At 32.9% G+C, this 24617-nt stretch overlaps 2 protein-coding genes across 3 annotated transcripts; both read left to right on the top strand.

Annotated features, from left to right (window-relative positions):
- Window positions 1–3229: 3229 nt before the first annotated feature.
- On the top strand, window positions 3230–17208 carry LOC306846260 (ceramide synthase 2-like). 2 transcript variants are annotated; one of them, XM_079379503.1, is made up of 12 exons: window positions 3230–3392; window positions 3472–3546; window positions 4982–5152; window positions 6828–6945; window positions 9480–9598; window positions 10797–10854; window positions 11162–11212; window positions 12192–12284; window positions 13137–13265; window positions 14664–14770; window positions 15105–15261; window positions 16546–17208. In XM_079379503.1, the coding sequence occupies exons 3-12, from the start codon at window positions 4983–4985 to the stop codon at window positions 16753–16755; spliced, it is 1212 nt and encodes a 403-aa protein (XP_079235629.1). In that variant the 5' UTR covers window positions 3230–3392; window positions 3472–3546; window position 4982; the 3' UTR covers window positions 16756–17208. The 2 variants fall into 2 exon arrangements, with proteins under 2 accessions (XP_079235629.1, XP_079235630.1); XM_079379504.1 differs by having other exon boundaries at window positions 3281–3546; window positions 16546–17207.
- Window positions 17209–19074: 1866 nt separating this feature from the next.
- Window positions 19075–20982, top strand: LOC306846265 (ubiquitin-ribosomal protein eL40 fusion protein). Its single transcript, XM_079379512.1, has 5 exons — window positions 19075–19121; window positions 19682–19791; window positions 20418–20504; window positions 20610–20712; window positions 20821–20982. The coding sequence occupies exons 2-5, from the start codon at window positions 19689–19691 to the stop codon at window positions 20912–20914; spliced, it is 387 nt and encodes a 128-aa protein (XP_079235638.1). The 5' UTR covers window positions 19075–19121; window positions 19682–19688; the 3' UTR covers window positions 20915–20982.
- The last annotated feature ends 3635 nt before the right edge of the window (window positions 20983–24617 follow it).

A 24617-nucleotide genomic window follows, 5' to 3' on the forward strand; every position in this document is an offset into this window, starting at 1 on the left:
ATTGGTTTTGTGGTCCATGGTCACATATTAATAAAGTTGTAAGAACATTACCTACTATAAGAATTTTTTTTATGTAACTTAAAAAAACAACAAAAAAACGTTAGTTAAAGTTGTAAGAACGTTCCCTGTTAGCCAATCATTTACCAAAGTAGTGAAATGATTTCAAATTGACCCCTAGTGTTCAGTGCACATGTCACGCATGAAAGCTGCTTGTAACTGCAGGAAAACAACACCCTGCATCACTGAGCCTTGTCAACAAAACTAACATGACACTTGCCTGCGTTAAATGAGTGTCATCTGCAATGCCAGGCATGCAGGGCATGGGACCAGAGGTGAAAGTGTGATAGCATCGATGGACTGTCTGCATCTTATCACACTCTCATCATGTGAACCTCCTCCATTATCTGATACAGTAATACTTTCATGTTTCACCCACAGCGAGCAATGTTCCAGTATGAGCTTATATTACACACTAGAACGAGAACAAGTAAAGGAATGGAACGTAACCCCACAGATTGATGCAGTAATTTATTAGGGGGGAATTTACCCAGAGGGGACGTCTGTTGGAGAAAAACTAGAGCATGGGATCTGGATAAGAGACAGACCCTTACAAAACACAATGTAGTAGCCTACAGTATCAGATGTTGTAAGCCCTTAGATTTGTCCCTTGCTTTTTTCTCCACTATAGGGCCCTGTATACCATGGTACTGTGTAGTTACCATACCATGGTATTTACAAGCTACTCCAAGTTAGGCTAAAGTTTTATTGTCCAAAATCTATGTTTTTTTGCCGTATTGGTTACCATTTATATAACCACAGTTTTACCAGGCTACAAATACCATAGTTAAACTATGTTAGTGTAGCAAAATCATGGTTAGCATAGTTTAACAATAGTATGTTTTTTTGGTTTAATTTGTAGTAAAAGCATGATTAATTTTTGTAAGGGTTGCCATGTCATTAACGACTCTACTCATGTCCGAAAACATGCTTATCACAGTTCTTTAATTGTCTTGTTTGCAGGTGCATCTCAATAAATTAGAATGTTGTGAAAAAGTTCATTTTTTCTTGTAAGTTATTTCTAAAAAGTGAAACTTTCATATATTTTAGATTCATTGCATGTAAAGTAAAACATTTCAAAAGTTTTTTTGTTTTAATTTTGATGATTAGAGCTTACAGCTGATGAAAGTCAAAAATCAGTATCTCAGAATATTGGAATATTTGAGTTTCAATTAATGACCATCCCTACAGTATAAATTCCGAGTAGCTCTTGAAACCACAATAATGGAGAAGACTGCTGACTTGGCAATGATCCAGAAGACGAACACTGACGCCCTCCACAAAGAGGGTAAGTCACAGAGGGTCATTACTGAAAGCTGTGGCTGTTTACAGAGTGCTGTATCAAAGCATATTAAATGCAAAGTTGACTGGAAGGAAGAATTTGGGGAGGAAAAGGTGCACAAGCAACAGGGATGACCGCAAGCTTGAGAATACTGTCAAGCAAAGCTGATTCAAACACTTGGGAGAGCTTCACAAGGAGTGGACTGAAGCTGGAGTCAGTGCATCAAGAGTCACCACGCTCAGACGTCTTCAGGAAAAGGACTACCAAGCCACTTCTGAACCAGAGACAACGTCAGAAGCGTCTTACCTGGGCTGTGGAGAAAAAGAACTGGACTGTTGCTCAGTGGTCCAAAGTCCTCTTTTCAGATGAAAGTAAATTTTGCATTTCATTTGGAAATCAAGGTCTGGAGTCTGGAGGAAGAGTGGAGAGGCACAGAATCCATGTTGCTTGAGGTCCAGTGTGAAGTTTCCACAGTCAGTGATGATTTGGGCTGCCATGTCATCTGCTGGTGTTGGTCCGCTGTGTTTTCTGAAGTCCACAGTCAACGCAGCCATCTACCAGGAAATTTTAGAGCACTTCATGCTTCCTTCTGCTGACAAGATTTATGGAGATGCTGATTTCATTTTCCAGCGGGACTTGGCACCTGCCCACACTGCCAAAGGTACCAAAAGCTGGTTCAATGACCATGGTGTTACTGTGCTTGATTGCCCAGCAAACTCGCCTGACCTGAACCCCATGGAGAATCTATAGGGTATTATCAAGAGGAAGATGAGAGACACCAGACCCAACAATGCAGATGACCTGAAGGCCGCTATCAAAGCAACCTGAGCTTCCATACCACCTCAGCAGTGCCACAAACTGATCACCTCCATGCCACGACACATTGAGGCAGTAATTAAAGCAAAAGGAGCCTCTACCAAGTATTGAGTGCATATACAGTAAATGAACATACTTTCCAGAAGGCCAACAATTCCCTAAAAATGTTTTTTTTTATTGGTCTTATGAAGTATTCTAATTAGTTGAGAATTGGTGGGTTTTTGTTAAATGTGAGCCTAAATCATCACAATTAAAAGAACCAAAGACTTTAGACTACTTCAGTCTGTGTGCATTGAATTTATTTAATACACGAGTTTCACAATTTGAGTTGAATTACTGAAATAAATGAACTTTTCCACGACATTATAATTTATTGAGATGCACCTATATATTATCTGTTCTAATATCATGTTCAAAACGTGCTAAAATCAGTGTCGGATTATATTTGTTATATTTGTTTTGTTTATCATGTCCGAAATGCAGTTATACCACAGTTTTTGTTATATTTGTCTTGTTCATGCTAATGCAGTTTTTGATTAGCCTATATTTGGTGTTGTATGGCGTCTCTTCTAATATATCATGTCCAAAAACATGTTAATACCAGAGTTTTTGATTATTTTTGGAGTTAGCCTATTTGTTTTGTTTGTCTTTTCATGGTTACTTATGGTAAACTCATCAAATCAGATATGTGATTGGGAGCAGAACATCAACGTGTAATTTTCCTTCTTTTATTATAGAAATTATAAGAATTATGTCTGTTTGTTCTATATTTGATGCCAAGCTTTGTCCAAACGAACCGGTTCCCTTTAATGAATCGGTTAAAGTGAATCGCAAATTGCGCCCATCAGAATTTATTATTATTATTATTTTTATTAAACAGTACAAACATTACGAAAATACAGTTACAATCATAAACAAAGACAAAATAAAATAAAATTCAAGAATGTGAAACTCGTTTGTGTAACGAATTACTGAATCGGCCGTCAATGAGCCGTTCAAAAGAACCGATTCGCCTAAACGACTCTGATTTCCGAGCATCATCTCCTGGACCAATTGGCGTCTCGACACACCCACAGACAGACAGCAGTCTCTCGTAAAGAGCAGACGGTCTCACTTTTATCAGACAGACATCACGGACCTCAGCATTTATTCTTCACGTTCATCTTAAGGATTCGGATCTTCCGGTTTATTTTTATTGGATATGTATTTGTAAATAATTTACTGCAGCGCTACCAAGGTCAGGCTGCAGAGAATGACGTTTGAAAATTATTTCAATATTTTTTAGTGTCGTATTTATTTATTTATTTTTTGATCAGAACTGCGCATATCATCACACACCATCCCAGCCATCATCATCATCATCATCTTCCTCCGGCAGAGGACATAAGCAGGTATCTGTAGGATTATTTCTTTTGTAATGCCTGATGTTATGAATGTGTCTCATGACTATAAACGTGCTGAAGATGGTTTATTTCTCGTAAAACAAGAATGTGTTTATCATCTGTGGGGCAGGTGAGTTCCAGCAGGTGTGCTACAGACGAGAAAGATAACTGAGAGTACTTGTGCAATGATTTATGGACATGATGACTTTCTCATGGTACATCAGATACATGTTTGTCTTTAATGTACCTAATTGTGTAATACAGGGTTTCAAACTGGGGTCAAATGTGGGGTCAAAATTTCATTATTTATTTATTTATTAAATTTTTTACATTTTTAAATGTCTTTGCAAAATGTATTTTTAGGGCTGTCAAATGTAATATGCATTTAAAATATTATTGAAATAGGTATCCTTTTAAATTCACATTCACAATTTACAAAATGTAATATTCATATTAATAATTGATTTAGTAATGCTTTTGCTTTATAAAGACTGGTCAGAAATCAGGTTAGTTCAGGAAGTTATTTGCAATTATTTTTGTATTTTTAATTTTTCTCATGATTTTTCTTCTAAATGTTTTTCTATAATAAAAATCTTTGTTGAAAAAAGTATTTAAATTTAATCTCAAATTAATTAAAAAAATCTAAATATATTCCCGATAATATTTGAACTTTTTTTTATTATTTTGATAACAATATCACTGAAAAAAATTATACTACTTTTTTTTTTTTAAGTTAAGTTATTTAATTTAGGAAAATTGGATTTAAAAAATATTGATTTAATATTTTCCTCACACAATATAAATGCATTTTTACTCATAAAAATATAGCTTTCTTTATATTAATGCACGGGGTCACAAGCGGTTGGAGGTCTTTAGTATGAAAAAGTTTGCAAACACTTGGTCTAATGTACATATTTGATATATGCAAAAATCTGGGTTTAAACTATTGTAGAAAAAAGAAATAGTAAAATAAAATAAGTATAATAAAAAAAATATATAATAATTAAATTATATTATATTATTTCAAAAGATTGGAGCATGGAAATCCTCCCCAATCTCTGAAAAATTATTTCTAAAAAAATCAATCCTTATCCAGTAATCATGAATGATTGGAAAGGTCATGGAAAAGACAAGGAAATTCATTGGTCAGGACTAAAGTGTGGGAATGTTACGTGGTATATGAATATGAATCAATTAGAGGAGAACAACAGCCTATGCTTAAGTGAGTGTGCAGTTGTTCTCCTCTAATTGATTCATATTTTTTCCTTCAGCTTGCACCTCTATAGGTGTGCCTTGCCTCACTGGCTCTATTAAAGATATGAATATGATAATCATTCAGCACCACAGAAACAGTCATCTGAGAGTACCACTGTGTCATAGACTCAGCACAGAAATGTTGTAAGTTTTAACTGAAAAGCTGTGTATTTTGTTTCTGCCTCTGGAGGATGGAGCAGCTCAGTCAGTGGCTCTGGAAGCAGGAGTACTGGCTTCCTCCGGGAATCAGCTGGGTGGATATGGAGAAGATGGAGGGCTCTCGGCGTCCTCTCCAGCGGGATCTGCTCCTGGCTCTGCCTCTAGCTCTGGGATTCATCATGCTTCGTTACGCTTTTGAGAGGTGACCGATGACTGTATCAAGTCCTGAGGGCTTTATCTGTAATTTAACCAGGTTTGACCTGAATTAATAACAGAATATGAGTTAAATTACAAAAGTACAACAGTATCACTGAATTCTTTGGACGTTCTTTGAGCAGGGATGTGACCCCCCCCCCCCCCCTCCCGCTATATTTTAATGCATTTCCATATTTTCTTCCTGAATATGACCCATTATTATTATTATTGTTGATAATAATATTAATAAATACAAAATTGTGTAAATTTAAAGTTTATTATTATTATTCCAAGACACATATATATTTATTTTTCACATATAATTTACGTGTTTAATTGTTATCATTTAAATAACAAAAAATATTATGTTCAATAATAATAATAATACAACTAATAATAATACATTTATTATTATTATTAAATACAAATGTTTATTTTACATTACAATATTATTATTGCAAGAGTAATGTTTCTATATTGATTTGTTTAATTTGTAAATTTAAATAATATACAATAAAATATTATTTGTATAATAATAATTGTATTATACAATATTATTATTGAAATGATGTATTTCTTTATTGATGTGTTTGATTTTTATAATTTACATAAAATAAACATATTATTTTGAATAATAATAATAATTATTTGTTATTATTATTAATTTATTATAATTTTTTTATTTCCTAAATTTATTTTACAGTAAAATATTACTGTTGGAATAGCAATATATTTCTTTATTGATTTGTTTGATTTTTATATTTTAAATAATAATCCAAAATATTTTGAATAATAATAATTATTATAATTATTATTATCATTGCTGTTGTTGTATTGTCCTATTGAATGGGAATAAAAAACAAGTTGTCCTTAGTTTTTGTCCTTGTTTGAGGTACGTGACTCAGAATCATCACATTATATATCAAAATACCCTGGTTTCCCATCTGACACCATCACTAAATAATATAATAAAAGTTAGCAGAACAATTTGTGCATCATGCTTAAAACCATTCAGAAGATCATAGCATTTTCTTCAAAAATATAAATATGTAGTCATGATTTGAGTTTATTTTGGGACGTGTCTCAGTGTTCAGTGCTCTTTCTGTGCTGCTAACTGAGTTGTGTGTTAGTTTAACTGATTCCAGCAGTCTCTCTCATGCATGTGTGTTTGAATGTTTAGTATGCAAGCTTGAATCTGCTGTATCTCTGAATAGAATCAGTCTCTTTGTTTAGTTTTGTGCGTCTGGCATCTGCTGTGGTGTAACTTTACCCGTGTCTTTGTGCATGACGGCGCGACCAGCAGGTGTGTGTGTCTGTGTATCGTGTGTGTGTGTGTGTGTGTGTGTGTGCCGTTGCTGCAGCAGCTGATCGCTATAGCAACACAAAGAGCCATGTCAGCTTATGCGGTGACCTGTTTCACCCACCACTGATCCCAGATCATGTTTCCACGTCTAAAGTCCAATCAATGCAAACATATTCATATACAATAATAGTGTTTGTATAGGTAATATTAAACAATAATCATAATTGCATTACAATGTACAAGCTCCTCCTGAGTAACCTGTGAGTAATGCATGCTCTTATTTTCTGTGAGGATGTGAATAAAGGTCTCGTTTAATCACAAAAAGACATTGATGATCTTGTGTCCTGAATCTTTTCCCTTCTCTCTCTCTCTCTTGCAGATGTGTGGCGTTTCCTCTCAGCAGAGTTTTAGGAGTGAAAGATCACGTTTGGTTGAAAGTCGCTCCTGCCCCAAATTTAGAGGCTTTTTACACTAAAAACAGCAGACAGCCGACACAGGTGAGTATATACACACACACACACACACACACACATATTTACTGAGCAATCTACCTGAGAACAGACATCTGTTGTTTATATCAGAAATTGAAAGTTTTTAATATTTAAATATTTATTTTAAATGTACGTGTCATGTACTATGTATTACTTTGAGTATTATAGAGATGCATTACAAAAAAAAAAAATATATATATATAATTTTTATGAACATATATGCACATACAATATATTATTATTATGATTATATGCTATTTGGCATTAGCTAATAAAAAAACATTTTCAGCCCAGTGTTATTTTTGTTAAATAAAACTATTAAAATAATTTTCAGTAATTTAAATAAAGCTACATATTAGATGAAAAACTAAAACCAAAATAAAAATAAATAAAAGCTAAATTGAAAAATATAAAAATAACAAAAATGCAAACGCATGTTACAAAATTACTAAAACTAATTGAAATTAAAATGAAAGCTGAATAAAAATATGAATAAATACTGTAATATTATATAAATATACTGTATAATTCTGTAAAATACTATACTCTAGAATATTATACAGTGTAAATACTATAATACTATAAAAGTATATACATAATAGAATTTAAGAAACAATTTTATGTATGATATATCATTTTTACCTTTAAATCAACAAATATCTAGGGACAGACATTTTATATTCTACAGTACAATTTATACAAGGAATATATTTTTTTACTGATGAGTTTGATTTTTATTATTTAAATATGATATTGAATCCTGTATAATTTAAGAAACATCTTTTAATAATTAAGAAACCCTTCGCTTTGGACATATCCACTAATATCTGGGGCCAGATTCGTCCCTGAGTAAACGAACACCTGCACCCGTACAAACACACGTATAAATCTACTTATATTTATGCAAACATACACTGAGAGATTATTCTCCAACAGTTGTTGTTTTGCATCTTCCTTTCCTGGAAAATCCCATAGTGCTTTGTGAATGAGTGTGTGGATGTGTAACCGAATATGGGAAGAGCCAATGTGTTTTTAACAGACTCATGGGTAACTCAGAGCAAGTCTTTAATTGTGCCGGATCGTTATCGCTCCCTGATTAATGAAGCTTGATTCAAAGAGCAAGAAATGCATTGCAGTATGACACTGTATAAATGCTATAGGTGACGTAAAAATGTTCTTCATGTGATTGAATTGAACTGGTTATTTAAGCCAAAAATATGTTTTAATATGACTGAATGTAAAAGTCAGTTTTTATAGCTGAGATAGACTTCATCTGAAATGAATTCAGTCCATATGAAGCTTATAAAGGCAGTAAGGAAAGGAAATATGCTTGTATAGTTCATAATGCAGAGGAAGCTGCACAAACAGTGTTGTAAGGAACCTGATAGTGTTGATATTTCTTTTGGATGTGGATCCATTGTGTTCTCCGTTAGCATCTTTTTCTGGAGTTCATTTCATTATTTTAATGTCTTCGTTACTGGTATTCTCGTGTTTGTTTGTTTTTTGGCTCTCACACACCATTCTGTTGTAATTATACATAATATTTACATAACTGAAAAAGCTGAAGTAGAATCTTTTATTTTATTCATTAAATTATATTATATTTATGGCCGATGAAAAAGCATTTTTGTCACATTGTTATTGTTAACTAAAACTAATAAAAATAACTTTAATGATTGAAATAAAGCAAGAAAAACAAAAGTAGGAATGTTGTCTTGGCAACTAGTTTATGTGGAAGTAGTTACTAAAACTGAAATAAAAACTAATTAAAAAAGCGCATAATAAAATTACTGAAACTTGCTAAAATGAAAACTGAAATAAAAAATAAATTAAAGCTACACTGAAATATATAAAAATAATAAAATGAGAAAAGCACATAACAAAATTGCTAAAATGCACTAAAATTAAAATGAAAACTGAATAAAAATAGCTCAAAAGGATGTAGGCTGAAGCTCATTTGACCTTTTTTATTTTACCAATTTTTGTCACTTTCACTACTACATTTAATCTATATAAAAGTTACAAAACCAAAACAGTTATCAGTTAAAATTCATAAGACATTTATGCAACTCAAAACTACACCTTTGATAATTTAAAACAATTGTTTCATGCACAAATTATTGGTTCATATATTGTAAATATATAATTAAACCGATAATTAAATTAATAATAATTACATTTAATTAAGCATGTTATTTTGGATTTATGTGAATGACTAATTAATAATAGATTTATTATTTTATATTTTATTAATTCAGTTAATAAAATAATAATTATAATAATAAATGAATTAGTAAATTATATAATTATTCAGGTAAATATTTTTAGCACTGAATTTTTAAATGTGTGTGTGTTTCTGTTTTATGTGTCTTTGTTATGAGGATTATTTGGGGAAAGACTAGTAAAGCAGTTTATTTACTTCACATGCTCAGGCATGAGTTATAGTCTGTGGTAATCAATATCACACATGCTGTGAATAGACCTATTGTATTTAGCCGGGACTTTTATTGTTCATTGTGTCACTGCATTAATCCATCTAGAGTGAGATCACCAGCCTGGTTAACCAGTGCAACCTGACTCACAGACAAGTGGAGACCTGGTTTCGTAACCGCAGAAACCTGGACCGACCCAGCAACAGTAAGAAGTTTTGCGAGGCCAGGTAAGTTCACCTCAGGCCTTTGCTTTTGATAATATCACAATCATAGCTCCACAGAGAGCTGATCACACGGCCCTGCAGCATACTGTATCTGCTGAATGAAATACAAGACTTGTTTCTTGCTCATTCTGTGCTGCTGATTCCAAAAATAGTGTCTGTTTCACTGGAGCACGTCACACTTTCACTCAAAATATGATGCAGTTTGTCGCATTTTGCTTTTGACAAGCATTTGTAAGGTAAAGAATTCTCATATTCTTCTTAATCAGCAGAAAAACACACGATTCCTGTCTGAATCTGAGCCACATCACAACTATCTGTTCAGTTCTCGGCCCATTGTCACATGCATGACATTATTTTATGCAAATCATGATTTCAAGGTCAGAATTATGGACAGCGATGGAGAAAATGCAAACATGAGCCTGATGCGTTTTACTGCATCCAAACAGAAAATGACAGATTTTGTGAAAAAATCCAGTAAATGCTAATTGCATCAGAAACTTTTGGCATTGACTGCTTTTTTTATTTTGATAAGTGGATTAAAGCTGAGGTATTTATATTAAAAAAGCCCATCGTTTTATTGATATTTTTTTTACTCCAGAACCAAATTATTTGAAAGTCAATAAATCAAATAATTTCATTATCACCATGCACGTATACAGTATCTACAATAATCTTAAGTAATACTTTTAATCTTAAGTATTATTAACATTTCAATCACCTTTAATCTTTTTGTAGTTCATTTAAATAGTCCAGCCCTGAGGAAATTATTTATTTATTTTTAAAAAGCACAAATATTTAATGTAGTCTCTCAATAAATATGAGCGTGTGAAATGGAATGATAAAATAACTATTTATGTTAGTTATTATATTAATTATAAAATAACTATGGAAATGTTGTTTAAACTAGTTTTAGATGAAGTTCAGCATTTATATATATATATATATATATATATAATGCTCATCAAGGCTGCATTTATTTGATCAAAAACATTTTAACAATTGATTGCTTTTTTATTTTGACGTGCATTAAAGCTAATGCAAATAGATCAAATTTGAAAAACCTTAATTCTTATTTGGTGAAAAATCTGTCCATGATGTAAAGTTGAATTTTGCCCCAAAAAGAGGAAATGGTATTTCTAGATGCAGGGCTGTGTAGTAAATCTGTAAAACCAGAGTAACTTCATATCTTTTGTTTCCCCAGCTGGAGGTTTGTGTTCTACCTGGTTGCTTTCACCGCGGGATTGGCATCTTTAATTAACGTGAGTAGATATTTGAAGTTTTATTCCCTTGTGAACCCAAGTGTGTCTTGGGGTTGGTGTCTTTTGAGTCGTCTCCTAATTAGGGTCCCCTAGTTTAAATCTGGTTTACTCAGAAGCCTTAAACGCTTTAAAGCAACACAAATGAAACGAGTGCTTGAACAAGCCTGAGCTTTGTTGTTTTGAACGCACGCCGTTCTAATGTTTTTCTGAAACACAAGCCCTCGGGACTCGGTGTGCTTTTCACTGTATGACTGCCTCTTTTATTGTCAGACGCCTAAAGGAAGTAGTTTTGTTGTCTTCCTCATAGACGCCGTGGTTCTGGGATCAGAGAGAGTGCTGGAGAGGGTTTCCTCAACAGGTGAGCTCACCTGTCTGTATTACACACCTCACGCAGCACGCAGAGACCCCATACGCAAAATCAGACTAGATTCTTAAGTTTTGTTGTATTTTTTTAAAGAAATGAATACCTTTGTTCAGCAAGGATGCATTAAATTAATCAGTAAAGACATGATGTTACAAAAAATTTCCATTTCAAATAAAAGCTGTTCTTTTGAACTTTCTATTCATCAGAGAATCCTGAAAACTAAAACGTGTCAAGGTTTTTTAAAAATATTGTGCAGCACAACTGTTTTCAACATTGATGATAATCAGAAATATTTCTTGAGCAGTAAATCAGTATATTAGAATGATTTCTGAAGATCATGTGACACTGAAAATTCAGCTTTGATCACAGAAATAAATTACATTTATGACTCATACTGTAGGTTTGTGCCTACATGAGTCATATTTTAGCTTTATCAGAAAAATCTACCGGTAATATCAAGGAAAATTACAACATTTCTTCATATAGATGCTGGTTTTGACAACATATTTACAATTGCAGTCAAAAGTTGAATTTATAATTCTCATAATTTTAAAAAGGCTTCTGCATTTGATGAAGTTTAATTATTTTTATATTTCCCATTTTCATTAATTTTAGTGTTTTTGTGTGTGTGTGTGTTTGGTCAATTTTTTTCCTTTATTATTATTACTATTATTATTTGTGTAAATATGTCTATAGTTTTTTATTAAGTTTTATTTTAGAAATGTTAGTACATCAAGTTAAACTAAATGAAAATGAGAAATTAAAAATTAAAATGTGAGATGTTGCCTTGGCAACTTTTTAAATATGTTTTGTGTTTGAGTAGTTTTTTAAAAAAAAATTATTTCAAGCAATGAAAAAGCTTTTTAATGGTTTTTAATAGCTGCCAATAATAACCCTGCTTAGAGGTGATGAATGGTGTGTATTCTTTGCTGTGGGCCCTGTTTTCACTCAGGTCCTGTGTTTGTGTCTCTAGCCGGTTCAGGACGCTCATTACTGGTACTACATGCTTGAGCTGGGCTTCTACTGGTCTCTGCTGCTCTGTGTGTCTGTGGACATCAAGAGAAAAGTAAGATCTCACACAATAGTGTCCCACAGGGGAGTTCTTTGCTTTCTGAATGTTTTATGATGACCTCGTGTTAAACAAAACCCTTTGTGTGTTACCTGGTCAGAGTTTCTCTTTCAAAACCAATGTCCTTTTAGAGATGCTCAATTATTTACTTTGTTAGCTGCTCACCTGTCGGCTTTCAAAATTAAGTTAAATATGCTGTAAAATGTACTAACATGAATCTTCATCATCCTTTCATAATATTTAATATTTCGTTATACGAATGTCACACAGAGTAACATATTATTGCTCAGTTGCATTTCATTTAAATATCACACTTTTATTTTTAGTTCCTCCACAACTGAGTCAACAGTTATCAACCGTTAAGAGTTTAGAGCTATAAAATATAGCTCAGATCATTTGATGAGAAATGTTTGAGTTCATATTGAGATCTCTGAGGTCTTTTGATTGAGACGTTCGTCTCTTGAGCACAGTTTAAAACCTTGTTTGAATTTCTTTTCTCTGACTGAGTCTTTTAGAGGAGAAACATCTGAGAAAATGTGTAAAAGTCTCCATTTGATCTCATTGCTAAATCTGATGAAGAAACAAACTGATCTCGGACGGCCTGAGGTTGAGCACATTTTTAAGCAAACTTTCATGTTCGTGTGAACGGTTTCTTTAAATGCTGGAAGGATTGAGTAATTAAAGAGATTTTGTGTGTGCTTTTCTTCCTTGAGTGTGCCAGCAGCACATTATCTATTGTCCAGACGGATTTATCGTTCGGTTGTTTCGGGTTTCATTTCCTGTCAGTACCGCCCACCATAATATCATTTACTGATATCCTTTTGTCCTTTTCCATTAATTCTGCTTTAGGATTTTAAAGAACAGATCATCCATCACTTCGCCACTATCTTCTTGCTGGGTTTCTCGTACTGCTCCAACTACATTCGGATCGGGACCCTGGTGATGCTCGTCCACGACTCCTCTGACTTCCTGCTGGAGGTACGATCTCAACCACTGCATCACGCATTCATGCTCAGAAACAATGAGTCTAAAAATCCCCAAACATACCACCATCTGATGACTTCACTCCTGTTTCCTGTTGAAGTCACACCTGCTCCTGGGTCTTCATTCGCAGTGACCTTTACACTTAGTTTTGGCTTTATGACGTTTTGTGCTTCAGAGAAATTTGGATTTTTATGTGCTTTCACAATTTAAAATGTACAACTTCAACTTAAATGATTTGTTTCAGTTAGTTTTACTTTTATTTGTGTATTTCCAATTTAATTTTAATTAAAGTTTTAGTTTTTTGGGGGGGGGTCTTTTGTTAATTTGTTATCATTTGTTAATTATATATGTGATCCTGAGCACAAAAGCAGTCTTAAGTCGCTGGGGTATATATTTGTAGCAATAGCCAAAAATACATTGTGTGGGTCAAAATGATTGATTTTTCTTTTATGCCAAAAATCATTAGGATAGTAAGTAAAGATCATGTTCCATGAAGATATTTAGTAAATTTCTTACTGTAAATATATTAAAACTTAATTTTTGATTAGTAAAATGCATTGCTAAGAACTTAATTTGAACAACTTTAAAGGAGATTTTCTCAATATTTAGATTTTTTTGCTCCCTCAGATTCCAGATTTTCTAATAGTTGTATCTCAGCTAAATATTGTCCTATCATAACAAACCATACATCAATGGAAAGATCATTTATTCAGCTTTCAGGTGATGTATTAATCTCAATTTCGAAAAACTGACCCTTATGACTGGTTTTGTAGTCTAGGGTCACATATACATATATACATATAATTTATTTTCATTTTAGTTTTAATACTTTTAGTATTTCAACTTTATTTATTCAGTTAGTTGCTAAGGAAACATTTCTAATTTTTGTTTAAGAACTTAAAATTTAGAACTTCAACAAAAAAATAATTAATTTTTAGTTTTATTTTTGTGTATATTTTCAAATATACACATGTATATTTTTTTTAATGTGTGTGTATATATTGCTATTTAGCTTTTAATTATTTCAGTTTAGTTTTAGTAATTTTAGTGTTTTCAACTTTTGCTATTTGCCCAAGCATTTCTTTTTAACTGTTTGTATTGAACTTTTTATAAACATAACAATATACACATAGCATTTACTTAAAATATTAATACTTAAAAAACTAAATAAATAAGAAAATGATAAATAAATAACCATGCAAAATGGAAAAAACAGAGACAGCTTAAATAATAAAAAGAAGAAAGAAAGAAAGAAACCATTAATAACTTAAAATAAAAACAAATACATAATTACAAAAAGCCCCTTACAGCATTTCAAAGATCAAGCAAAGACAAAGTTAAATGTATTGTAACGTATAGTAGCTCAACAAAATCTCTCTGGTTTTTCCACAGTCTGCCAAGATGTTCAACTATGCCGGCTGGAAGAAAACTTGCGATTCATTGTTTGTGATTTTTGCTGCTGTATTCCTGGTTACACGCCTGGTTGTGTTTCCTAGCAAGTAAGCACTTTAAACTCTTTATATCATGAAGTATCAGATGACATTGTCTTCAGTTTCTATTTCAAAACACTTCACTATTAATGTCACTTTATCTAGTTCAGTAGCTGTAATAGAAATAGGTTTGGTTCCAGTGCATTGTTTTTCTCAGTGTTTAAGCTGTGTGTGTGTATGCGTGTGTGTATGTGTGTGTATGTGTGTGTTTGTGTGTGTGTGTGTGTGTGTGTGTGTGTGTGTGTGTGTGTGTGTGTGTGTGTTTGTGTGTGTGTGTGTGTGTGTGTGTGTGTGTGTGTGTGTGTGTGTGTGTGTGTGTGTGTGTGTGTGTTCTCTCCTGTAGGATCATCTACACCACTCTGGTTTTGTCTATGGAAATGTTTGAGCCGTTTATGGGATATTATTTCTTTAATGCGCTGCTGCTGGTGCTGCAGGCGCTGCACATTTATTGGGCTTATCTCATCCTCAGAATGATCTACAAGTTTCTCTTCTTTGGGAAAGTAAGTCCCGGAAATGATTTAGACACTTGTCTGAATTAACAGTGCTATTTTAGTATTATATAGGCTACTGTCAGAGTATTTATTGATGTTGTGAATAAACTTTTATTTTTATATTTTCAGTTTTCAGTTTAATTGTAATTTAGTAAATTGTAATTTTTTTTAAATGGTTTTGTAGTTCTGTTTTGTGTTTTTGTCTTTTTTAGCCTATTGGTTTTTGTTTTTTATATACAAATATTTCTATGTGGCATTCATTTATTTTTATTTCCGTTTTAGTTTTAATTTTAGAATTACAAAGTAAATTATTTATTTCAGTTAGTTTTATTTATTATTATTTGTATGTTTAATTTTTGTGCTTTTTCATTTTTATTTATTTATTTTTTTATAGTTTTAGTTTCAGTAATTTTAGAACTTCAACTTAAATTATTTTATTTACATTTACATTTATATTGTTAGCTTGAATTAAAAAAACAAACAACTTTAGTTTAAGTTTTAGTAATTTTGCAGCGCTTCTTTAATTTTTATTACTTTTTATTTTTTTTATACATTTATTTTTACCTTTAATTTATTTTAATTTAATTCTTAGTTTTAGTAAATGTAGTACTTCAACTTAAATTATTTATTTAAGTTAATTTTACTTTTATTTTCATATATTGTAAGTTTTAGTACTTTTGTTATGTGCTTTTGTCATTTTTATTAGTTTATGTATGTATATATATATATATATATATATATATATATATATTTCTCTTTGGCTTTAATTCGTTTTAGTTCAGTTATAATTTTAGTAATTTTAAATCAATTTAAATTATTTATTTTGGTGAGTTTTATTTGTATATTTTCAGTTTCATTTTAATTTTAAGTTTATTTACTGTTAGTAATTTTGCTTTTGTCATTTTTATTCGTTTTTGTGTTTTATTTTCCTGTTTAGCTTTAGTCAAAATTATCGATTTTTCTTTTATGCCAAAAATCAAAAATCAAGTTCCATGAAGATATTTAGTAAATTTCCTACTGTAAATATATCAAAACTTAATTTTTGATTAGTAATATGCATTGCTAAGAACTTCATTTGAACAACTTTAAAGGAGATTTTCTCAATATTTAGATTTTTTTGCTCCCTCAGAGTCCAGATTTTCAAATAGTTGTATCTCAGCCAAATATAATAATACATATAATCATTTCAAAAGCATTGCACATAATGATCAATTATTTGACCGACACATATTGGTGACTTCAGATAAACCCAAAGATCTTTAACCAATCTGACTCTGACCGTCTCTGCTCCAGCTGGACAAGGACGAGCGCAGCGATGTTGAAAGTGAACCAGAGGAGGAGGAGGACGAGGAAGAGGAAGAGAAGGAGGAAGATCAGTTTTCCTGGAGGAAGAGGAAGGTGGTTCTGGACTCCAGAATGGCGATGCTCAGCTCCAGCTGTGTCTTAAATAACTTGACTAATCAGAAAGCCAATGAGAACAGAGGACTGCCGAAAGCCAGATAGCAGCGCTGCGGTCAGAATTCCTTCATCCAGACTGAGGCGATCAGAAACAAATACACTGTACTTCACAGACACTCATTTACACCAGTAACCAGCTCAAGCATCAAGTACTTATGAAGGAGAGGTAGATCAATGAATTGCTCTTTAATTAGTTGCACCTCATATCACTACTAAAAAGTAGAATTGAATGGAAATGAAAAGATTTGCTGACGTGTGCATTTACTTCATGACAGATCAACAGTGCAAACCCATATCAGTAATGTTCAATCAAATCAATAGACTACAAATAACTTTTAACTGAAAATACTCTATTTATTGTGCACTTGTATGATGAAAATACTCTGTTTGAAATGAATGATTTGTTTTGTAAATATAGCTGTAGATTGCATTTTGAATGTCATATGGAATATGTTTTAATGTACTCTGGTAGAAAATATGAATATACTGTGAAATATCTTGCCTTGTCTTTTTCTTTGTATATATATATTTCACTTTACATATATAATTTATTATTAATATACATGTTACATTGTAAATTATTGTGACAAATCACATATGGTGTGTAATGAAGATATTTTATAATTAAAAAAATATATGCATTTAAAAATATATATGCATTTTAAAAAATATTCTTAAATATTTAATTTAACATTTAATTACAACATTGTATATGTATTAATATTGTATTATATAATAAAGTATTATTAATTACATTTAATTTTATTTTATGTATACATGTGTAAATAGAAATATATACAATGACATTGTTATTAAATACTATACAATTAGAAATATTAATGCAAATATTAAAAAAAAAAAAAAGTGCTTGCCCCCTAAACCTAATAACTGGTTGGGCCACCCTTAGCAGCAACAACTGCAATCAAGCGCTTGTGATAACTTGCAATGAGTCTGTTACAGCGCTGTGGAGGAGTTTTGGTCCACTCATCTTGGCAGGGTTGTTGTAATTCAGCCACATTGGAGGGTTTGAGCATGAACCGCCTTTTTAAGGTCATGCCACAGCATCTCAATAGGATTCAGGTCAGGACTTTGACTAGGACACTCCAAAGTCTTCATTTTGTTTTTCTTCAGCCATTCAGAGGTGGATTTGCTGGTGTGTTTTGGATCATTGTCCTGCTGCAGAACCCAAGTTCGCTTCAGCTTGAGGTCACGAACAGATGGCCGGACATTGTCCTTCAGGATTTTTTGGTAGACAGCTGAATTCATGGTTCATTTATCACAGCAAGTCTTCCAGGTCCTGAAGCAGCAAAACAGCCCCAGACCATCACACTACCACCACCATATTTTACTGCTGGTATGATGTTCTTTTTCTGAAATGCTGTGTTACTTTTACGCCAGATGTAATGGGACACACACCTTCAAAAAAGTTCAACTTTTGTCTCGTCAGTCCACAGAGTATTTTCACAAAAGTCTTGGGGATCATCAAGATGTTTTCTGACAAAACTGAGACAAGACTTTATGTTCTTTTGCTCAGCAGCGGTTTTCGTCTTGGATCTCTGCCATGCAGGTCGTTTTTGCCCAGTCTCTTTCTTATGGTGGAGTCATGAACACTGACCTTAACTGAGGCAAGTGAGGCCTGCAGTTCTTTAGATGTTGTTGTGGGGTCTTTTGTGACCTCTTGGATGAGTCGTCGCTGCGCTCTTGGGGTAATTTTGGTCGGCCGGTCACTCCTGGGAAGGTTAACCACTGTTCCATGTTTTCTCCATTTGTGGATAATGGCTCTCACTGTGGTTCGCTGGAGTCCCAAAGCTTTAGAAATGGCTTTATAACCTTTTCCAGACTGATACATCTCAATTACTATCTTTCTCATTTGTTCCTGAATTTCTTTGGATCTCAACATGATCTGCATGTGTGTTTACTTGTGTTATCTTTGATTAATATTTAAATTAGTTTGATCTGAAACATTAAAGTATGACAAATATGCAAAAATCAGGAACACCACTGTATATATATATATATATAGGCATATATTATAATTATATTACATTTGAAATTATTGTGACAAATCACACCAGTTTTTATTCTACATATGAAATGATATTTAATAATAATCTCAGACATATATGTATACATATATAGCAGGTTTTAGACACCAAACCTCAGCCAGATTCACATAATAAATAACAGCTTGTCACAGAAATGCAGAAACCGAAGATACATTGATATAAAACCAGATCAGAGCTTATTGTAGGTGCATTAACTCTGATTGTGAAGAACATGCAGAGCGCGCTGTAGTTCCGCTCCGCTCCTGCAGGCGGCGGTAAAGCCGCGTTAACGCTCGAATACACGCGATCTACACGCGCGAGGAACGCGTCGTTCTCTTTCCGCCCGGATCAGCAGCGACTGCGAGGGTGAGGACTACTGTCCGCGCGATTCTCTCATTTCGACGTCTTTTCTTTCCTTATTCACCCTTCTGTTTGTGTGAATGTGTACATAAGATGTTTGTGTTCGTGAATGGAGCGATTAAAGCTGGCTATGCGGTGGATTTAGACTCGTTTGTGTGGTTTAAAGTTGAGTGGAGTGTCATGGCCGCTTCTGCCATGTGTGCGAGAGAAAAACACGCTGAAGTAAAGCCACACAAACCTGCAACGCATGCTTTTAACATTCTGTTAGCTGTCCCTGTCAGCGTTTGAATGACATAACACGCATTTGTGATATGCAGTAAAGTCAGATGCTGATCACTAATTGGTGTTTTTGATATCTTTAATTATGTATCAAATATATGTCATCTTGTTACTGCAGCTTGCTATTACAAATGCTGCTTTGTTACTGGAACATGGTATAAATGTCCCAACAGGACACAGATATGGCATTGTAATATATTTGTGCTTCTGTGATCATCAGTGTACTTGACAGATGCTGATGCTCTCATTGACTCTGAATGATATTGATTGTCTTTTTTCTGTGACAGTTGCAAAATGCAGATCTTTGTGAAAACTTTGACCGGTAAGACCATCACCCTCGAGGTCGAGCCCAGTGACACCATCGAGAATGTGAAGGCCAAGATCCAGGACAAGGAGGGTGTGTATGAGCTTCAGCTGGGGCTGGTGGCACTAATGAAGACAGCCTTTCTTTAAGGGTCTTCAATGTATTGCAAAATATTTCTGTATTTTGATTTTCTAGTACAAAACATCTTTAAATCAACATTTACTTGAGATGCAAACTGAAGATGTGAAGTTATGTTTTCTAAGGAATTAAAATTAAGTGAGTTTATGCTTTAAACAACAGGTATATGTTGTCATAACACTTTTTTTTTTTTCCTGAGCTCATTGGCAGATATTTCTTTTTATTTTAAAAATTTTCTCGCTTCATTTTGATGCATTTCTCAAAAAACAAAACTGAAGTCATTTTGCTTCTGAAGTAAATATATCTTGATTTAAGAATCCAGAAATTTTCGCTGGAAAACAAGACACAATTACTAGGGAAGATTTGTGTTTCCCTGGATTTATTCCTTACATTTTTACTTGGTCTGATAAAGATCTTGAAGTCTTATATTTACCGTCATACAACTTGCAGAAGATATAAGCTGAATTAATCATGTTCTGCTTGCTGAGGGTCTTTCTTCAGACCGCTAACATCTTTTATTACTATTATATATATTTTTTTCCATTCTTCAGAACACTAGCATGTCTTTATTTTATCCTCAGGCATCCCACCTGACCAGCAGCGTCTGATTTTCGCTGGCAAGCAGTTGGAAGACGGTCGCACGCTTTCAGACTACAACATTCAGAAAGGTGTGTAAATACTGGACTGTCTTTAAAAAGAAAGCCATTTTCAAGTACGTAACATCTGCTGTTGCTCAAGAGCTCCTGTGTTTATTGGGCTGATGTTTTTGTCAGAGTCCACCCTCCACCTGGTGCTGCGTCTCAGAGGAGGCATCATCGAGCCGTCCCTCAGACAGCTGGCCCAGAAATACAACTGCGAAAAGATGATCTGCCGCAAGTAAGAGCACACGCTTCACTTCTAACGTCTAGCGATGGGCTCTCGTTCAGGTCATGTGTTGATGATGGTTCAGTGTTGTGTTGATAATGAAGCGATGTTCTCTCTCAGGTGTTACGCCCGTCTGCACCCACGTGCCGTCAACTGCCGCAAGAAGAAGTGCGGCCACACCAACAACCTGCGTCCCAAGAAGAAGCTGAAGTAGACTGGAGCACCGCTGTGTTTCAGGAGCTGCAGGAGAGTCTTTGTTGAAATAAAATGTTGTTGAAAACAGTTGCCTGGAATTTGTCTGTTCATTTGCCAACTATTGCACTTTCCTTGTATAAAAATGTGCCTTAGAGATGCCCGTTATATTTTTCTAACCATTTTCTGTCTTCGTACTCCCTGAGGACATTTTCAAGTGGATCCAATGTAATCAGTTTCAGGTTTTGGAAACTTGAAAGTTTTTTTTTTTAAGGTTTTGAAAATCTTACATTTTGTACATTTAAAACAAAAACACTGTGAAATGCTTCTTTGCAGAGGCAGTACACCTATAGTCTGCAATATAAGTCACATCAGTCCTAGAATATATCGACTCTAAAAAAAATAAAAAATTATTGAGTTTATTTTGAATGTACGACATTTTAAGCCAAGCCTGTTGCTAATAAAAAATTGTTTATTAAACTTTTTATCCAAACAGTAAACAATGTCTTGCATATAAGCATTTCATATAGCGATTTTGAAAAAAAAAAATTAAATGGTGCAAATGTTCATTTATTATGGATTTTCAAAAAAAAAAAAAGTATTCAAAAGCATTTTAGCAGCGTTAACTACATCTGGTTGGGCGTTAATTGAGAAACTAATACAAAAAAAGAATTTAAGCATATTTAAATCATAACATTTTAAATATTATTATATTTTGCCATGAATTTTTTGAGCACATGTAATGCAATGTAAAACAAATTTATCTTGCAAGCTTAATATCTTATAATAGCTGCTAATATCAGATTGTCCATTAAACATTTTCCAAGTGAGAACAATGAAACCGTAGCATTGTAATGGTATGAAGTTGAATCTCCAAACGATTTACGAATTTTAAACAATGCATTTGAACACTTTTGCTTTAGTATTAAATGAGCAAATGTAATACAAAATTTAAACACATTCAAATTTATTATTTTGCTTAAATATTACGTTTGCCTTTATTTACTTGTGCACAGAACAACTTAAAGTATGGTGTTTTAAAACTAAGAATTCAACATTTTTGAAAATGCATTTTAAGCATTAATAATTGAGCAAATATTTATTTATTTATTTATTTATTTAGTCATTTAGCAAATATAATATTTAAAGCTATGCATATTTAAATCGGTCTAATTTAACCATTGGTTTAAATATTACTTTCCAGTATGTTTTGCGCACATGTAAATGCAATAAACCACACAGGTAATTCAATGTAAAACATTTATTCAGCAGGCTTTCTTTCAATTCAGAGAACATGATATATTGTGAGTCTTTGCTCTGGAGTTTCCAGCTGATTGCGTTAGCCGGTCGGCACAGTATGACTCTTACTAGTGTAGAATGAAATACTGTCATCATCGTATAATCAGGCTGTCAAGAGCTGCAGGAGGAACCTAAGATGCATGTGGGAAAATAAGGCTCTCGCATCAGAGTAAGACGTCTGAACACTCACAAGCAGAAATAATGATGATTAGGAGAGTTTGTCTTTGAAAAGAGTTCTGGCCACCTTCTCAAAATCAAATCACACATGCTCTCATTGTCCATTATACAAAGCAGTACACATACTCAAGTACTGCATAAAGAGAGAAGAAGAAATATAAAAGTAAACACCTGTTTATTTGACTGTATAAAGCACACAAATACAAACGTGGCTTGTGTTGTTCGTGCCGAACCCTGCGGATTGAGAGAACAGATACAAAACAGGCTGTTGGCACTTAAAATACTGCAGTCGGAAGCCACACGAGCGGCTTTCTTGTGCTATAATAAAGATACTGTATAATGCAACATCCAATACACAACTGTACAACCATTACAGCCTATGACTTAAAGAAACGGTTCAGCCAAAAATGAACTTTTGCTGAAAATGTGCTCTTCTTCAGGTCATCCAAGATGTAGATGAGTTTGTTTCTTCATCAGGTTTGGAGAAATGTAGCATTGCATCAGTGTCTCAGCAATGGATGCTCTGCAGTGAATGGGTGCCGTCAGAATGAGAGTCCAAACAGCTGATAAAAACATCACAATAATCCACACCACTCCAGTCCATCAGTTAACATCTGGAGAACACAAAAGCTGGAACAAATGCATCATTTAGACATTTTAACTTCAGACTGTTGCTTCCGGCAACAAAACTGAAAAATGCATTTATTTGCATTAAAAAAAAAAAAACTAATTTTTTTTTTTTCACAGATTTCCAGTTTTCTCAAGTTCTAAATGATGCCGTTTGTATTGTAAAATGCATTGTAATCAAACAAATATAATACTTAGCAAAGTTGTGATACATTTAATTTAAATAAATCTAATTTAAACTATTTAAATATTGCATTTTCCAGGACTTTTTTTTGAGCAAAAAAAAAAATCCCCCAAAAGATCAACATAAAAAAAAGAAGAAAAAAAAAAAGAAAACCCATTGTGATCAATTTCTATACAACTGTGTTTTGTACTGGAGTGGTGTGGATTATTGTGATGTTTTTATCATCTGTTTGGACTCTCATTCTGACGGCACCCATTCACTGCAGAGCATCCATTGCTGAGACACTGATGCAATGCTACATTTCTCCAAACCTGATGAAGAAAAACTCATAGATGGACATTTTCAGCACATTTTCATTTTTTCCCGAACTATTCCTTTGATCAAATTAAAGTTTGAAGCCTTCGAGCTGCACAAAGCAACTACACTAGATGCATTCAAGCACATTCATGAATCCATTCCTACAGCTATTCTTAAGAATAAATTCCCTCATGAGCTCAAGGGATCTTAATGTTCTATCATAACAGAATTGTTTATTTCTACCTACTCTTATATTTCTGCCAGTGCAGCTAATATTTAATGCTTTATATCAGTGCTGTCGTCTATACTAAGCATTCCACAGCGTTTGGCTCCACATTCAAGCTGGTCTTTGGTTTCCACTCACTCCCAGCTGAGAAACTGAATCACAAAAACAAACTCAACGGCACAAAAGCTCAATCATGACTTCATTTCATCATTTCCACTCATATAGCGTTTTGAGCCACAAAGCTCTTCATACACATCATATTCATTAAACTCTCATGATTCAATTTGATTTCGATTCACAGAGTCAAGATTAAATTCCAAACGCATTCAATTTTTTAACCTAATCTTTTAAGGAGTCAGTAAAAATTCCTTTGATTTTTACATAACAGCCATTCATGCTCAAGTTTAATGTTTCAGAAATGTGTGAATTTTTAAATGATTAAATTATTACAAATAATATACATTTTATAATTGTTAAAATATTAAATTGTTATAACTATATAATATTTACTATAATTTCAAATAAATGAATTTATGCAAAAAAAATAAAATATTTTTTTTTTATAAATTTTAACCTGTTTTTTTAGTGTTAATTTGACATATTTCAATTAATTTGACATAACAGCCCTTCATGCTGAAGTTGAATGTTACAGAAATGTGACAAATTTTAAGCTAAATTAAAATTATATTATTAAAATATTATTTTAACTATATAATAAAATAATTTAGAGTTAATTAAATTACTATTTTAATTATATATCATCATTTATAATTAAATAATAATTTGAAATGATTAAATGCAGATGTAAAAATGCCAAAAATAAACAAATAAAATGAATCTTGTGTAAATATCTTCTGTTGCACTAAACTTAATTATTAATACTTTAAAATACAATTTCAATTAATATATATTTTT

Source organism: Barbus barbus (genome assembly GCF_936440315.1).
Source record: "Barbus barbus genome assembly, chromosome: 26".
In the NCBI taxonomy this organism is placed as follows: domain Eukaryota; kingdom Metazoa; phylum Chordata; class Actinopteri; order Cypriniformes; family Cyprinidae; genus Barbus; species Barbus barbus.